We start from the raw sequence: 18,903 nt of genomic DNA, 5'->3' as shown, positions 1-18,903 counted from the left end.
CTCCTGGCGAAAGGAATGGCTACCCACTCCAGTGTTCTTGCCTGGAGAATCCCATGGACAGAGGAGTCTCGTGGGCTACAGTCCATGGGGTAGCAAAGAGTCAGACACAGCTAAGCAACTAACACACTTCTTTACCCCTGAGCACCAGAGGATCCCTTGGGAGCCTATATATAATGCTAAAACTGATGTCTTATTTCAGGTTTTTCTCAAGTATTATCATGTCGAGCAGTTAAATTTGCTGCTGCGGGAAGTCATAGGCAGAGTGGTTGTGCTGCAGGCCTATGCCAAGGGGTGGCTGGGAGCCAGGAGATACAGAAGAGTCAGAGAGAAGAGACAGAAGGGGGCTATTGCCATCCAGTCAGGTAAACAGCCCTGAATCTTGGCATTTCATTAAGTGCTTGAGGCCACTCACCTTTTGTTCTTCTCAGTGGTTCCTTTTCTTCCCTCCCTCTTGCCTTCAGCAAATATTTATCAAGTATCTACTGCAGGCCAGGCCTTGTGCTTGGTGCTGGAGGTATAGCTGTGAGCAAGACTGCCACAGTCTCTGACCTCCAGATAAGCAAAGGAGCCATCCTTACCCACAGCAAGATAGAGGCAGCAGCAGTGGGTGGAGGTAAAACCCCAATCACACAGACATGTGCCTCAGCTCCCAGATGACCCACCTCATACACACTTCATGTCCATCACCAGGTTTTCAGCCTCAGAACTGCTACTGTCACATCTAGGAGGCTTTTCTGGCTCAGACAGAGCTTGTAAACCAAGGCAGCTCATCACTAGGCTCTGTCCTACACCCAGCCTTGTCAGTGCCTCTTTGCACACACGTGTGTCATTTGTGTCACAAATAGCGTCTGAGCTCCCGTGCTACTGCAGGCAGTTGTCCCAGGTCTTGAACACAGCAGATGATTTCCTTTGTGTTCTCATAACCCAGAATCATAACGTCCACTTGGACTTCATGACCTCATTCAGTGACATGGAGAGCTGTAGCGCTCAGGGAGGAAGTGAAAAGGAGAGCGGGTCATGCTGCTGGTAGCAGCTCAGTGCCTAGTACTCTGAAGGACTCAACACCCTGCCCCCTGCCCCAGGCTCCCTTTCTCTTCTCTTCATTCAGTTCCCACGCAGTTTCCCTTTCCGTCACGCATTTCCTCCCTAAACACAGTTCTATACATAGTCTCCCCTCACCAAAGGCAAATGTGATGCCACTAATCATTATTATTTATTTTTCTCTCCTTCAACTTTCATGTTTTATACCTTTCTCCCAATAAAAAATACAGAGTGAGTCAGGCCATTCCAGTCCTCTCCTACCCCTCAAGTCCTGAAGGCAGAGCTTCCTCCATGGGTTGGAAGGACAGGGACCCACCTCACCTGCACAGGGCTCCAAGTGATTCATAAGTGGAATCCAGAGGTTGCAGAAATTCACTGCCTGAACCAAAATGACTCCTTCTCAAAAGCATCTTGGAGGCCAAGCTGAGAGTACAGAGAGGCCCCTCTTTCCCACCATCACTCACATAGCTCTGCTTATTTTATTCAGTGAGAAAGCAGTGGGGAGGAGGAGAGGGGTAGAGGATTGGAGGGAAACAGCTTATATCAATTCTCTGGCACATTCTTAAATTAATCTCATTCCTAGCACATGGTTTTATATTTTTAGCCTGGAGAGGATATGATGCTCGGAGGAAATTTAAGAAAATAAGCAACAGAAGGAGTGAGTCTGCTGTTCATATTCACGCAGGTAATTAAAACATCATTTTCATAGCATCCACTTGGAAATCTTCTGTGATTAAGTTCATATGAGTTTCAAAAAGCTGAAAGGTTAATAATTCAGGAGCACTGGAAGAGGAGTCAAGAGTTCTAGTGGGTCTAGCACTTGTTCTGATTCACCCCCGTCCATGTGATGATTGAGAGCACTGGCCACATGCCAGACCTTGGCTAAGGATGCTCCAAGTCGGTTCTCTTGTATTCCCAATTTTATAGAGGGGGAAACAAGGCACAGAGAAGTGAAATAACTTGTCCATAGTCACACAGCCAGTCAGAGGCCAAGTCAGCATTTATTCACAGCCAGTTTGGATAGAGTCCATTTTACATACTGCCAACTGAGCAATTCCCTTCCTCTCCTGGAGTCACCCGTCCCTTATCTGCAAATAAGAACATGGGCTAGAAAGGTCTGAAAGGTCTTCCAACCTTGGAATTCTCTAACTATATGCTCAGCCTATCTCTTTATAGCACAGAGATAGGACTAACTCAGGTACTTGCCTGGCAAACTGTGTTTCCCCACCCAGGCCTGTGTGGGACTGCGGTGGTCCTCTGGGCCCCCTGGGGTTGGCACGCTGTGGCTCAGCTTGTAGCTGCCTGCGCTCCTCAAGCTCTGCCTCCCAGGTCACTCTGCTCTTCTGCAAAGGGCAGTATCCCCAGGGGCTGTGGGGCTCAGCTCCCTCTGTCTTTTGAAGCTGCATGTGCCTAATTGAGGCTTTGGAAGAGACAGGCCCCAGAGCACACACACCCGGGCTCTGAGAGCACAAGATATCAGAGACAGAACAAGAGAGATGTGACCAGGCCAGACGGACCAGGCCAGCAGAGAAAGAGGATTTCAGATACTGCCACACTTGGAACAAACTTTTAAGGGAAACAACTGCACCCCTTTCGAGGAGATCCCTACTCAGAGCCTGGCTTCTTGAGGCACTTTTCAGAACTCTCTGGCCCTGTAAAGGACAGACAACTTTATTCAAAAACAAAATGTTTGGGAGGAAAGAGTGTCATTTCAACCCCAGAGTGCAACTTTTAACACCATCCCCTAGGAATTCTAAGCTCCACAGCTTCAAAGCATCAGGAAGAAGGATCCAGCTCTAGTTGCAACAAGTAAAACAACTCAAAATGCATTTTCTCTCTTCCTCCCCACTGTCCAACACACACACACACACACATACTTCCCCTTACCCTCTCCCACACCAAGAGAAGATACTGGACTGATCTCACTGTTTGGCTCAAAGCCTAACATGTATTTTCAAATATAAACTTTAAGCTTATCTATTGTTGATTCCCTTATCATAAAGTGTGTAGGATCATAAATCAAATTTTCCCTCTCTGAAAATCATCTTTAGATGGCTCCCTTTTGGACTCTGTTATTGCCACATGCATAAGAACAGACATAAGAAAATGCATAAGAACAGACAGGTGAGTGGCTTCATTATATCAGGATGCTCGGCTGCATCTTTTCAGCGCAGCACCTGTAGGGTGGGTACACTATGAAAGGGTCGTTTTGTTTCATGGGACTGGAGAGAACACATTTCTTTAAGTAGCTTCTTTTTTTTTAAACCTTGGAAACACCCTCCTTCTTAGCCTGGCAGCCAGTGTCCTGCATATCAAGTGGTATTGGGAGCTTCTGAGTCCCCATGGGCTTGGGTGGGCATGTAGTTATTGAGGGTGGTACTGACACCACCTCACCCTCTTGGCAGGAGGGTGTGACAGCCAGAGCAAGGGCGGGCAATGTCTCGTTGCCCTTCAGCCAACATCATGGACAGGAGTTGAGGGGCTGGTTTTGTGTAAGTGGTAAAGATACTCAGATAGGGTAATGACATTTGCAATTTTATGGGCAGATTACTTTTACTTGAAAATGTTCTCCTTATCTTTCGATTCAAAGGCAGTGTTGATCTAAAAGCAAGACAGCTCATTCCAATGTCTCTGTTTTGGGGTGTGCTCTTCCTAAAGTATAATCCTCTCCTTACAAGCTCTTCATGTCCCTGGGACATTTCAAGTAGAACAAACTCCAAATATAGGGGTACTCTTATTTTTGAAGCCTGCAGAAGTGGCTTAGGGATGCTATCACAACATAACCTTTTCTGGGTATTTTCTATGGTTATTCTCTAATTTATTATTTTTTCAACAAATCATTTCATTTGAAATGTAGACTCTTCAATGTGTTTGGTTTATATTTCAAGTTCTGGCCTATTGTCTTTTTTTTTTTTTTGCTTGTTTAAATCATGCTGCAACGCTATGTTATATAGTTTTTGAAAGAATAGCCCTTGAAATTTAGGAAGCATTTGGCCTACATGTTGCTACAGAGCAGCGCATATTGAAATTTGTTTTCCTTTCATCTCCTTCCCAATAAAAGCAGCCGCTCAGCTTATCCCTTTAGCTTCCTCAGAACTTCCTTTCAGAATTCCCGATCTATTACGGCACATTCACATACCAGAAACAAGATGCCTTTTCATGCTGTCAACCTTTTTCATCTGAAATGTAAATTAATTCTTGCTGGTATGCCTTGACAGAGATCAAAGTCAGGGTATTAACCTTCCCGGGCTTTCTCCAGGAATCTGTCCCCAGGACAGGGCTTTGGCTGTTAGGAGACTGGTGTCAGTGTTAGGGGCCCTCCTCCAGGCAGTACTTGGCCTGGGCACCACCGTCTCCAAGTCCCAGGGTCCTTTTGGAAATGACTCAATCAGTACTTTAAATCAGGTGAGCTATGATCCGCCGGGCTAGACTTGGGAGAGACAAGCCTGCTCGTTTGAAATGTGGGCCGTTCGCTCAGACTCCCGGAGCTGTTCAAGTGGTTCTGATGGCGAGTGATCTCAGTGGACGTGATCGAGGGAGGGACAGGGCTCCAGACTGGAAACCTCTCCCTTTGCTCCCTGGTATTTTCCTGCCTGTCAGTCTTTGAGGTAGGCCACATTTGCATTTTCAAAATAAACAGATGCCTTTCAAATACATGAGCTGGTGGTCTCAAGCTCTCTGTGGGCCTGAACTGTTCACCAGCCAGTGAGCAATGCTGGAAAAGAAAACAAACGGGGAAACATGCTAGGCACATGCACACACATTTCCTGTGTGCAACATTGTGCCGGCAAGAGAGGGCCTTTGTGAGATGTGGCTTCACAGGCAGAGAGCCTGCTGAGGATCTGGGCAAAAGTAGCCTTCCTCAGTTTCTTTTTTCAAGGAGAGGGAAACGACTTCAAGTGTCACCTTGGTGAGAAGTGGCATGCTTTATTGTGTTTTTATTTTTGATTAATGCTGATCATAGGCTCTTGCTATGGGAAAACATAACAAAACAATTAAAAGTATGTACTTTTTTAATCAGAAAAATAATTGCAAACATATTCCTGTTTGGATAGATGGGATAGTCTAAGTAAAAACTAATAGTTGTCTCCCCATCACTAATGTATTGTTGTTTTTTCTTAATGAATTCTTAACTTTCAGAGAATGAATATAACTAGATTTTGTCAGCTGAAATTGCATACGTTCCTCAGTAAATACTATCAAAACAAACAACCTGCAGGGAATTTTTTTTTAAGATCTACAATGCCTCATTCTCAAAGTTTTTGAAAGCACAATTTTTAAAAATTATGTATACCTGTGGCAGATTCATTTTGATATTTGGCAAAACTAATACAATTATGTAAAATTTAAAAATAAAATAAAATAAAAAATTACCCCTTTAACTCAAGATCTGTTTTTTAAGCAAGAGCAAAGTGCCAGGCTCCTCATCTCACAGGGGAGAAGCCCTCAGTGACAGTGGAGCCTGAGAGACTGGGAAGGAACTTCAAAGGGTGTCTCCAGGAGGAGCTGGCTCTTGCAGCCTCTCTTCCCCTCTTTCCCCTAGCCCTCCAGGAGAAGGAAGAGCCCATTGGTTTATAGCACTTTCTCATCTAATTGCTTCAGTGCTTTGGAAATTATTTTCTCTTTCTCTCTGTTATCTGATCAGCTTCCTACTTACTCCCCTCCTTGGTCCTACAGGGGATAACAGCACTAAAATCTACTGCCATTTCTCCTTCTAATGCCCTCTGAGGGGAGTGGTTTTTGGAACGGCATCCTCAGTCCTGCCAAGGCTGAGAGGCCCTCTTGCTTGAGCCTGTGAGCAGGCATTTTAAACCAGCTGCAGCTGGAACCCCTGGGCACATCATGTGACGCCAGCCAATGGGAATTGCTTTAAATGCAGTTTCCAAAGAGGAAAGCAAGCATAGAATCCAGACAGGCTCTCCCCCTTCTCCAGGTTAACTTCTTTTAAAAGTCTGACCCCACATCATGGCAGAACCAAGTTTTAATAATTAAAACGCCTGAACTTTTAAACCTCTCTCAGGGTAAGCCTTCCTCCTAGTCTTTTCTAATTTTGAAAGGCTGATTCCTTTAGCATTGTTGGTGGGTTGGCAATGACTGGTTGTTGCAATAATTTCCTAGAACTAGATTTCCAGAAATATCCCTAGGTGCACAGAACAACTATATTTCAAATTAGGAAATGTCTTTATTTCATTCACTTATTCAACTACTGTTTAAGTAACTGCTTTATGCTGGAGCTACTCTCAAGGTGAACAATGGGATTTAGTTTGGGGCTTCAGATTTTTCATCTTCAACACAGAAGATTAAAAAACATGCTTCCCTCAAATGGACACTGTTTGTATAATCAAGTACTCTATGTTATGTCAGCACTCCTTGGAAGGGAATTCTATTAAACACCAAAGAGTCAAAATCATTGTAATATATAGCTGAGGATATACTTTGAAATGGCTTCCCCTGGTGCCTCAGTAGTAAAGAATCTGCCTGCCAATGCAGGATATATGGGTTCAATCCCTGGGTCAGGAAAATCCCCCAGAGAAGGAAATGCCAACCCACTCCAGTATTCTTGCCTGGGAAATCCCATGGACAGAGGATCCTGGTGGGCTACAGTCCATGGGATTGCAAAAGAGTCAGACATGACTTAGTGACTAAACAACCAACAACAGTACATTGAAATGGCCCAAGCTTCTTGAAGGTAAAAATGATTAGGCAGATGTTTTTCAGTTTGATGAATCTGTGCATAAGCACATTGTTGATCACAAGTCAAACAGTAGAGGAAAGTCAAATGAATGTACCCAGTGAGGGAAAATATACACTTTGGACAGATAGGAGGAAAACAAGCATGCTCCTTTATGCATCTCTATCATTCCACCCTATTCCATTGTTTCTTCACTCGTTCTGTTTCTGTCTTTTGGAAATATTCCTGGTCGTTTTGCACAAAACATGTGATTTCTTAAAATGTGAGGGAAGAAAAGTTCCAAACTCTTCTTGGCAGGAGCCAGCTGTCTCTCCATTCCTGATATTTCAGGCCATTTCCACACAAGAGTAAAACAACATCTAGGGGAAGGAATTAACTGGTGCACCTGAGCTTGAGGTGAACGGAGAGCTCACGCTAGCTCCACTGCCTTCCAAAGCTCTGATTAACTGAAGGAATGTGCCTTTCAGGCAATGTGAGGGTCCTGCAGAGTCCACTTGCACTGTCTGACCTTCTCTGACTCTCTGTAGGTAAAGGTCTACAACTGGTTTCTGATAACCACAGTTATAACTTCTTAGAGAAGGAGAATGTTTTGAGGGGTGGTGGTTAAGGATTGTGATTTACTTTGGGAAAATGTGCCTTGTCTGTGAGCTGGGTCAGGACATACAGAGAGCTCCAGAAATATGGCTTCAGGGAAGTGGTGTATAGCAGAGACAGAGTCTGGCCTTAGCCTCGAGATTTCTGTCAAGAAATGGGCTCTGCCAAACCTCACTGGGCACAAGCAGTAAAAGTCTTACCATGAAGTAACTTGTGATGCAAAGGAATGTCCTTTGTTCTGAAATCAAATTATTGCCCATGTTAGAATTAAACACCCAGCAGGTAAAGTACTGTTAACCTAATTAACAGTTAGAGAAGAAGCTGCAAAGCCAGTGTGGAACTGAGGTCTGCTTTTTCCTGATATCATACTGACACGGCATGGAAATGCTGAAGATGAAACTTTGGTGCAGTGGTTGGCATCACAGGACTCAAGATTAAATTTCAGAGTAAACCCATGGATAGAACCTCTTTGGGTGGGAATCATTTCCTCCCTTACGGACTTCCTGTAGAGCTCCAGAAGCTGGCTGCAAAAAGGCAGTTCTTCAGATGGCATCTTAACCACCTCACCATTGAGTGAAGCAGCATTATAGTCAATAATTGATTAATAATGATGTCAACAACACTCTTGAATTGCATTTATGTATTTCATTTTTTTCACATAGAATCATAAAATGTGATGTCACATTTTATGAAACCCTTATTAGTTTGGGGACTCTGTCCAAGTAATAGTAAGGAAACTTATAGGGGGAAAATTAACTGTGCTGTGACAAGAATTATTGAACTTTTTCCCTCAAAAGACTTCTGTGTGTAGAAAAGCAGATTTTGTTTTCTCTCCAAACAGATCAAACAGAAGCACAGAGAGTCTACATAAGTTGTCTCCCCTTATGTGTTACATGAGCTTAATGACAAATATCAGAGCCCTGTTCTGAGTCTTCACCCAATGTTCTTTTTAGTAGACCAGCTCTAATATTGATTTCCATCTTGGATATGGCACCAGTCAAAGCTTTGGGGAGAGTTTTATATACCATCCTAAGCATGTGGACTTTGGAGTCAAAATTACTTTAAATCCTGGCTGTACCACCAGATTTGTCATATGGTTTAGGGGAAATTGCTTAACTTCTGAACCTTAGTTTCCTTAGCTACAAAATGGGACTCATTAAGGTCTAATTCTCAGGACTGTTGTGAAGATCATAGCAGGTAATTTACACAAAGTATCCTGCATGGGACCTGGCACATGGCAGCTATTCAGTAAGTGTCAATTTCCTCTCTGTCCCCACTTCCTAAGTATGAAGTTACTTGAGGGGGAAAAAAAATGAGTCTGTGAAATACTCTTCTATGATTAGAATAATAATTTTGTAACTTCAGAAAGATGAAACTATTTCTCTCACTTTTGGAGGAAAAGATAGTGCATGTCAGATCTCAAATACAGTTATAATAAAACCTTTATAAAAGAGAGAATTTTCTGAATCTTATGTCTTTGTCTATCTGACAGGGAAAAATTAAAACACAGCAATAGTATGTGAAAGATTTCAGGCAGCTTTCTTTTTGTAATGAGCTATGATCCATCATGCCAAGAGCGTGGTTCATTTGTGTGGATACATTTTCCAGTGATCTCAAAATTGTTATGACTTAGGTGATATGCTCCTGACATCATTTTTCCCACTCATGGGTTTGAGGCCCTTCTGCAGCTTGTTCTGTAAAATAGCAAGTTTCCTCTGTACCCTGCCCCCCAGAAGTCAGGAATTCTAAAATCCAGGAGTTGAATATCACTAAGACTGCTGCCTCCTGCTGTGGAAGGCAAGTTGCATTTAAGATGTCTGAAGAGTTGGAAGATATGGGTAAGCCTATCACATTTAACCCTCAGTGACAGGTGATTGGCAGCATAACAGCTGAGCAACAGCCATTTGGCCAGGAGTTCAAACCCCAACACGAAGAGCCATAGCAGGATCATGGCTTGATTTACTGTGGCCATGCAGTCTGAATCACCAAGCACAGAGGCGGAGGCAGAGGTGACAGCTGGTAGCCATTCTCGTCAATAAAGTTGTGATGGGTGAGATGTATAAGCAACCACAGCCTGCTAATTTCATAGACTTTGAGCCAACTGCTTAGTGTCAAAACCAGCTATGGTCAGTGATGCAAACGTTTTGTGAAGTGTCCCTCGTTGACAGCAAGACTCTTCCCCCAGACTCTCCTCCTAGTGGATTAGAAGCAATTGCATCCTCCTGTCCAGAAACAATCCAGTTTGGGGAGAAGGAGGCTTTACCCTTTTTGCTTTTGAATTTGGTACATTTTTAAAAGTCAGATTTATTGAGGTATAATTTACATATAGTGAAACTCAGTTTGATAAAATTGGATGATCACATGTAGTCAGATAACCCCCAACACAATCAAGAAAAAGACGTTTCCAAAGAGTTCACTCATGCCCTTGCTGTCATCCATCCCTTCCGCACCCCCAGCTTCTGGTGACCATACTGGTTTTCCTGTCCCTGTCATTTTATGTTTTCTAAAACACCATGTAAGTGAAGCGTATAGTATGTAGATATTTGGCTCTGACTTCTTTCACTTAGCCTCATGCTTTGGAGAGTCCTCAGTGTTGCTCCATTATCAGCAGCTTGTTCTTTTTCATTGCTGAGCAGAATCCTGGTCTGCGGATGTGCCACAATTATGTCCATTTACCAGCTGAAGGACATTTGTTTCCAGTTCCTGTGATGATGGATAAAGCTACTATAATCATTCAGACCTTTGTCATTTTAAGAAAAATTTAGAGCAAAGTAAATAACTTTGTTTTATAAGAAGCCAGAATGATACTGGAGGTAGGAGTTGCTTCTTTCTTGACTAACCAATAGAAATACTTATTTTTACAACATCTTATACTTTTTGCACAGCAGTTTAAAATTCATACATTCACACAAAGGACTTCCAATCTCCTTATTCCTATAATATCATAGTAACACTGAGAAGGAGGTTAGAGATTTTACCTCATTTTACAGATTGCAGCTAAGAAACCTTCCTGCAATTCAGACTGCATAACTCCTGATCTCCTGCCCTTCCCTCAAAATGTATTTTGAACATCCTGTCATTCAGAACACTCTGCTGGATGCTTTTTGGGTGGTCACGTAAACTACATAAAAATACTGAATTTTTTTCCTTCAAAAGATGGGAAGACAGTTGGATGCTCTACATCATATATCATCAGGGAAATAAAATTAACACATCAACGAGATACCACTGTTCACGTATTAGAATAGCCAAAATCTGGAACACTAACAGCACCAAATGCTGGTGAGAATGTGGAGCAATACGAACTCTCACTGCTGGTGAGAATGCAAAATGATGCGGTTACTTTGGAAGAGAATGTGGCAATTTCTTATGAAACTAAACATACTCTTACTATGCAATCCAGTAGTCATTCTCTTTAGTATTTACCCAAAGGAGCTGAAAATTTATGTCCACACAAAAACCTGTACAGGAATGTTTGTTTAAGACAACTTTATAATTACCAAGTATTGGAAGCAAAAATGATGTATTTCTGTAGGTAAATGGATAAACCATGACATACCCACACAATGGAATAGTCTTCAGTGCTAAAAAGAAGTGAGCTATCAAGCCACTAAAGACATGAAGCTGGAGAAGGAAATGGCAACCCACTCCAGTATTCTTGCCTGGAGAATTCCATGGACAGAGGAGCCTGGTGGGTTACACCCCATGGGGTCACAAAGAGCCAGACACGACCGAGTGACTAACACACAAGGACATGAAGGGATCTCAAATGCATTTTACTAAGTGAAAGAGGCCAATCTGAAAAGAATACATACCGTGTGATCCCAACTATATGACGTTCTGGAGAAGGCAAAACTATGGAGACAGTAAAAAGATCAATAGTTGTCAAGGGGTGAGGGGCTGTGAGGAAGGACAAATAGGTAGAACACAGAGGATTTTTAGGGCCATTGACAACACTCTGTGTGGTGCCATAATGATGGATATGTGTCATTATAATGTCCAAACTCATAAAATTTATAGCATCAAGAGCAAACTGTAATGTAAACTATGGGTCTGGGGTAAGTATGATGCATCAGTGTGGGTTCATCAGTTATAACAAATGTACAGTTGATGAGGGATGTTGATAACTGGGGAGGCTGAGTATGTGTGGGGGCAAAGGGTATATGGGACATCTCTGTACCTTCCCCTCATTTTGCTGTGAACCTAAAATTGCTCTAAAAATATAGACTTTTTAACAAGGGAGGGGGACAGTCTCAGATGAAACCTGGCCTCCCACAGGCTTGAAGGGAGGACTAAGCCAGGTCCAACTACCACAGTCACAAGGAGAGAATGATTTGTGAAGCGTCCCTGCCTCGATCCTTTTTGGAAGCAAGCAGGGCATAAATTATAAGAAGTGAGTCCAACCTAAGGCTGCTGGGAGTCAGGAGACAGGAGAGCCACTGTCCCTAGATGCCTGAAGGGAAGAGGAATTCCTCAGTGATGCTCCAGGACAGGCAGGAAGCTCATCTCCAGGGGAGAGGAAGGCCTCCCTCCTTAGCCTCCAAGTTAGAGAAAGTGGTTACCAGACGAGACTTTCTTTGAACTCTGTCAAAGTTTGATTACTTTGAAATTAAGTAGTGAAGAATCAGAGTGGACTGCTCATAGGCCTAAAATTACTAGATTTGTTTTGTGTGGTAGAGGCGGAGGCCAGGCTTTGTGATACAGCTGTAGGGGGAAAAAAATTGTGTCAATAAGATTCTGCCCTTTAAGAAAAGAATTCGACTTTGGGCTGCTTTTGGTGGCATTTGCTTGTTGGACCTCCCACAAGTTGGCCTCTTTAAATTCCAGTAAAACAGCTACTGACCAGCTGTAACTCCAGCCAGAAACCACACGGGCCTCTCGTTCCACTGGCCAGCAGCAGTGAGGAGGGGAAGCCTGGGTCTCTGCGCCTCGTCTGTAAGCACTCTCTGTGCCAGGTCCATGGTGAGGAAGGCTCAGCAGGCGAAGATCACCAGCCAGGAGACCTACCCAGACAGTGTCCCTGCTGGAAGCAGTGCCTGGGTCTGTCCTCTATGTGGGTCATCAAACACCAGGCAATGCCAGAGCCACCTCCTGCAGCAGCTGAGCTGTGGGACTCTAAAAGGCCCAGGCACATGAATGAAATAAAGTCTGAATTTTTATTTCCATTACTAAGACAGTGAGGGTTAATGATTTTTAAATGTTTAAATAAAAGAGCTACACCCTGTAATATTTAGGAATTCAGACTTCAGGGCAAAACTACATGAGTTTGAATCCTGACTCTGCCAGCCTCCAGCTGTGTGTGATTTTCTTGGGAAAACCGTTTAAGCTCCCTGTGCCTCTCCTTAGTTGTAAAATGGGAATGATAGTGGTCTCTATTTTTGAGAGTTCCTGTAGGAGTAAATAAATTAATTTTTGTAAAGAACTTAGGACAATAGGCAGCCATTCCCTTCTCCAGGGATCTTCCCAACCCAGGGACTGAACCCAGGTCTCCCACATTGCAGGAGGATTCTTTACCATCTGAACCACCAGGGAAGCCCAAGAATACTGGAGTGGGTAGCCTATCCCTTCTCCAGGGGATCTTCCAGACCAAGGGATCGAACCCAGGTCTCCCGAGAGAGTGCATCCTAACATGGCCTTAACATGTCCTGTGTCTTAACATGGCCATCTTATAAGGATACTGATGATTGGGTTTAAGACCCACCTTAATCCAATAGGACCTTATTTTAAACCAATTATATATGTATACATCCTATTTCCAAAGAAGGTTACATTCTGAGGTGCAGGGTAAACATCTCTTTGTATGCTCAGTCTCTGTGTCAGAATGCAAGCTCTATGAGGACAGGGACTCTGTGTGCCTGCTTAAGTGTGGTCCAAGGCAGCCTGCATTACTTATCACAGAATACTTATGGGCTGCCTGCAAGAAATGAAGAGACATGGTGCCACCAGGAGGGCCATGCTTGAGGGAGGGGAGCCATCCAGGAGGAGGGAGAGAGACAGGATAGAAAGAAACACATCTGAGGAAATAAAAAAGGAGAAAGTCCCAAATATTCTAGTATGATATGTCTAGAAGCACTTTTGGCAGAATTAGAAACAGCCTGAGTCAGGAAGCAGTGCAAGACGAGAGCAAACAGCCTCTGGATCACAGGCCAGGGAGGAAGGAGACAGGACAGAGTTAGGGTTGAAACCTCAGGGAGGAGCCTGCTGTGGAGAGGAGGGCCCTGCTGGCAGGACAGTTGCTTCTAAAGCCAAGGGGTCTATTTGGAAAGAACCTGGCTTCTCCAGATACCTGAGGTGGTCTGAAATGTAGGAACATTTTCAACCCATTGTGACCTTGTGGAGCATGGAAGACCTGGGACAACCAGGAACATCCCTGCAGCACTTTCTCACCCAAGCCATTAGTGGTCTTGGTAGAGAAGTCTTTAGATGTTTATCACTGTGAAGTAAGCTAGTTCAGTTCAGTTCAGTTGCTCAGTTGTGTCCGACTCTTTGCGACCCAATGAACTACAGCACGCCAGGCCTCCCTGTCCATCACCAACTCCCAGAGTTCACCCAAACTCATGTCCATTGAGTCAGTGATGCCATCCAGCCATCTCATCCTCTGTCATCCCCTTCTCCTCCTGCCCTCCATCTTTCCCAGGATCAGGGTCTTTTCAAATGAGCCAGCTCTTCGCATCAGGTGGCCAAAGTATTGGAGTTTCAGCTTCAACATCAGTCCTTCTAATGAACACCCAGGACTGATCTCTTTTAGGACTCATCTCCTTTAGGATGGACTGGTTGGATCTCCTTGCAGTAAGTTAACTGTAGTTATTGAAGTATGCTAACTGGACTATGAAAAACTGCACTGGTGATGTTCCTCCACTAAAGATAGTGTGTAGTCTGTCTTTTCCATGACAGCATAATTGACCATGGACCCACAAAGGTCAGTGAACAGGACTGCAAGACAAAAGGAATAGAGAGAGGCCTGCCCCAGGATAGACATGTGGAGAGACAGAGGAGGCCTCATCCCTCTTTTTCTCCTCAGGTGGCACCGCCTAAAGGTAATGGGAATGCTGTCCAGCTGTCACATCTGGAACCCCTACCTGCTGCACTCATGACCTCGGTCACCCAACTCCCTATTTGACCAATGCAATCAATGAGACAGGTTACCCAACCTCCCCCATGTCACCAAGCTGGTAGAGAGTCTGGCCAGGAGAGTTACCAAGTCTCCTGTTCCCTATACTGGTGCCCTTTCACAACCACCCTGTGTTAACTCTTCAAAATAAGCTCCAAATCCATGGCTGAGATTCATCACCTCAGAGCCTCAAACCATAAGAAAAATGTGGATTTCCCTAGCCATGCTGTATCCTCCACTTTGGTAATTCATCCAGGTGGAGGGTATAACCTTGAAAAGATGCTGTTTTGTTTCATTCCACAGGGTGCCCTTCAGACCAAAGCAGTGATCCACAGCCCACCATCACAGGGGGTCCCAGCGGAACTGCGCAGGGTCAGTTCTCCAGCGAGCCTGGTGACCACAAAGGTGAGGTCATTAGAAGTTTGGGATGGGTGTCTTTATTTATGGATGCTCCAGAGAAGATTCTAGAGCTGGAAATGATCACCTGATGTGATCCCTCTGTCTGGCACTCTCTTTTTTTTTTTTCTACAGGTGACAGCTGATTAGGTTCAGGGGCAGCCTTGCAGGGGAGCCCCTTATCTCTGGGGCTCAACACCTCTGCAGCTGTCTGGGTGCCCAGTTACCTGTTCACTGGGGAAGATGGGCCAGTGGCAGCTCTTGCCAACTGCCTCCCTTCAGTTCATCCTCTTGGAGCAGACACTGACATGTTTCTATCTTATTTACCTTAAGACCTTTTGAAAGTTTAGCTTCTCAGGACTCTTTCTGTGATCCTGACACTGATACATTGAGCACATTCATAGGGAGAAGGAACACTGTGGACAAGAAGTTAAAACTTGAGTATCTAGTCTAGGCCTTCCATTAATTACCATCATTGTATAATGAGAGAATTGGACTAGATCAATGGTTTTCAAACATTTAAAAGATATTAGAATCCTCCATTTTTTTTCATTTTGAAGGTCCCTTAACTTCTGCTTGAAGAAGCAGCTATGATTTTAAAAATATGACCTTTAATGCTGATGCTCACGTGTATGAAATGTGAGGCTGAGTTGCCCTGGATCTCACCATAGAGCTTGGAGGTACAGTGTAACTCCAACCTCAGCAATGAGGTCCAGGTGCTTCCTGCTTCTTTGGAATCTGCAACCCAGCCTAGGTTTCAAGAAAATGCACAACTGAAGCCTCATCTCAGGGCAAGGAGGTTAGGGAGAGGGAAATAAGAGAAGAGGGGGAGCCCCAGGAGCAGCAGTGTTTCTTGAACTTGAGGAGGCTTGGAGGTGAGACAAGGAGACACTTCAGTTTCAAAAGAAGGCTGTCTAGATGTTACAGACCTACAGTCTAGATCTGTTCTCCCTAGCAGATGTCAGAAATAGGAGGTCTTCCTGTTGTAATCAACACACAGGTATGGTTTGTTTGGCCAGACCAACTTTTTTTTTTTTTAACAGAAAACATTGAACCCAAATGTTTTCAAATTGGGTGTGCATCCTCTGGTTCTCCACAAACCTCATTTGTTGCCTGAGTGACCCCAAAGGCATTTTTGTAACACCTACTATGTTGTTTTCTTTTTTTTTTTCTCCTGATGATCAAATGCTCTTTCATTTTATTTCAATGTTTTTGTTTTGGCTTTGTGAGTAGTGCTGCTATGAACATTCAGTTCAGTTCAGTTGCTCAGTCATGTCCGACTCTTTGCGTCCCATGGACTGTAGCATGCCAGGCCTCCCTGTCCATCACCAACTCCCGGAGTTTACTCAAACTCATATCCATTGAGTTGGTGATGCCATCCAACCATCTCATCCTCTGTCATCCCCTTCTCCTCCTGCCTTCAATCTTTCCCAGCTTCAGGGTCTTTTCAAATGAGTCAGTTCTTCACATCAGGTGGCCAAAGTATTGGAGTTTCAGCTTCAACATCAGTCCTTCCAGTGAATATTCAGGACTAATCTCCTTTAATCTCCTTTAGGATGGACTGGTTGGCTCTCCTTGCAGCCCAAGGGACTCTCAAGAGTCTTCTCCAACACCACAGTTCAAAAGCATCAATTCTTCGGCACTCAGCTTTCTTCACAGTCCAACTCTCACATCCATACATGACCACTGGAAAAACCATAGCCTTGACTAGATGGACCTTTGTTGGCAAAGTAATGTCTCTGCTTTTGAATATGCTATCTAGGTTGGTCATAACTTTCCTTCCAAGAAGTATAAGCGTCTTTTAATTTCATGGCTGCAGTCACCATGTGCAGTGATTTTGGAACCCAAAAAAATAAAGTCTGACACTGTTTCCACTGTTTCCCCATCTATTTCCCATGAAGTGATGGGACCAGATGCCATGATCTTCGTTTTCTGAATGTTGAGCTTTAAGCCAACTTTTTCAAAAACTTTAGAAGTTGAGGTATAATTAACCTACAACATTATATTTGTGTCAGGTGTACAACATTTCCGATTTAAATTTCTCTCTTCGACTCAAATCCTTGTTGCTGCTCTTCTGACAAAGCCGGGGGACAGAGGAGCAGACTTTGTCTAATCTTTAATAAGAATATTCTGTACCTTTCTATTCGGCTTTTAAACTTCAAATAACTCTCAGAAATCAATATTTTGATGACTGAAGTGCAAGTGAGTAAGAAGCAGGAATGAGTTTTCCCTTTAATTACATGATCAGAAATTCTATGGGCTTTTATTGGAAGCCTGGGCAGAGTAACTGGGAGCATTTGCTAAGTGTCAGACAAAGGTGTCACTGCCTCCCCTCTCCCTGGCGGTGGACACAGCACCTTCATAAGGAGAGCCCAAACCAAATGGGGTTAATGGTCGTCCTCACTTTGCTTGTGCTTCTTCCTCTCTGAATTGCTATTAAACTGCTATTTCTCATTTTCATACTGAGGATCTCAAAATAGATGCAGACAGCAACAACGTCAACCTCCTATGTGGACAAGACCATCTGGGCTTTGGTCAGGGAGTGGTAGCCCCTGGTGCTGCTGAATTGGGCCAGAGAACAAGATTAAAAATGATTTCTGTTGATTTTCATTCTTAATAAGGAAATAGATATTTTTGTCCCTAAAGTGAGCTTCTCTTTTCTTCTTTTCATATCATTTCTCACTTTTATATTGCTTCTCACGGTATTACAAGTGAGCTTGGGTCAAACAATGTTTTAAAATCTCCAGGAGGGGGAAGCCTGCCTGGTCCTCTAACCAAAGGAGTTCATCAATCAAGAGAAGGCAGGGAAGGGAGGAGAGTGGATCAGTTCGTGAAATTCTAAAAGGCTGCAGCTATTTATCTTGATTTCTGCTTCCCACTTTTAATATTGTTGTTTCATGGTTTGGTCATAATGTCTGTTTGCATGTGAGTGTATGTATATAATAATAAAAATGTAATAATGTTCCATATAAAATTTTCTTTTTATACTTTTGGTTTTTATAGCAATAGTAATAACAACAGATGGTCTTATCTACCACTGATAGTGAAAAAAATCACATTTCTGCTACACAAGAGATAAATATGCCTAAGGAACAAACGAATAATGTAAAATCAGAGCATACTCTTCACAGAATAGACAAAACAAAAACAATTGATTCCCATATTTATTTTATTTATTTTTTAATTTAAATTTATTTATTTTAATTGGAGGCTAATTACTTTACAATATTGTATTGGTTTTGCCATACATCAACATGAATCTGCCACGGGTATACACGTGTTCCCAATCCTGAACCCCCCTCCCTCCGCCCTCCCCATACCATCCCTCTGGGTCATCCCAGTGCACCAGCCCCAAGCATCCTGTATCTTGCATTGAACCTGGACTGATGATTCATTTCTTATATGATATTATACATGTTTCAATGCCATTCTCCCAAATCATCCCACCCTCTCCCTCTCCCATGGAGTCCAAAAGACTGTTCTATACCTCTGTGTCTCTTTTGCTCTCTTGCATACAGGGTTATCGTTACCATCTTTCTAAATTCCATATATATGTGTTAGTATACTGTATTGGTGTTTTTCTTTCTGGCTTACTTCACTCTGTATAATAGGCTCCAGTTTCATCCACCTCATTAGAACTGATTCAAATGTGTTCTTTTTAATGGCTTAATAATACTCCATTGTGTATATGTACCACAGCTTTCTTATCCATTCATCTGCTGATGGACATCTAGGTTGCTTCCATGTCCTGGCTATTATAAACAGTGCTGCGATGAACATTGGGGTACACGTGTCTCTTTCCATTCTGGTTTCCTCGGTGCCCAGCAGTGGGATTGCTGGGTCATAAGGCAATTCTATTTCCAGTTTTTTAAGGAATCTCCACACTGTTCTCCATAGTGGCTGTACTAGTTTGCGTTCCCACCAACAGTGTAAGAGGGTTCCCTTTTCTCCACACCCTTTCCAGCATTTATTGCTTGTAGACTTTTTGATAGCAGCCATTCTGACTGGCATGAAATGGTACCTCATTGTGGTTTTGATTTGCATTTCTCTGATCATGAGTGATGTTGAG

General features: G+C 43.4%; 1 protein-coding gene across 1 annotated transcript in view; it reads left to right on the top strand.

Moving 5' to 3' along the window:
- The window catches only part of MYO3B (myosin IIIB), a 547,383-nt gene that overhangs the window by 399,709 nt on the left and 128,771 nt on the right, over positions 1-18,903 (top strand). Inside the window, exons 28-30 of the mRNA XM_045163938.1 lie at positions 200-362; positions 1,646-1,726; positions 14,742-14,843. Coding sequence (XP_045019873.1) covers positions 200-362; positions 1,646-1,726; positions 14,742-14,843 — 346 coding nt within the window. The remainder of the gene's footprint in view (positions 1-199; positions 363-1,645; positions 1,727-14,741; positions 14,844-18,903) is intronic.

Source organism: Bubalus bubalis, chromosome 2 (assembly GCF_019923935.1).
Source record: "Bubalus bubalis isolate 160015118507 breed Murrah chromosome 2, NDDB_SH_1, whole genome shotgun sequence".
In the NCBI taxonomy this organism is placed as follows: Eukaryota; Metazoa; Chordata; class Mammalia; order Artiodactyla; family Bovidae; genus Bubalus; species Bubalus bubalis.
Note: the sequence above shows the minus strand (reverse complement) of the source record. Positions and strands in the feature narration are given on the sequence as shown.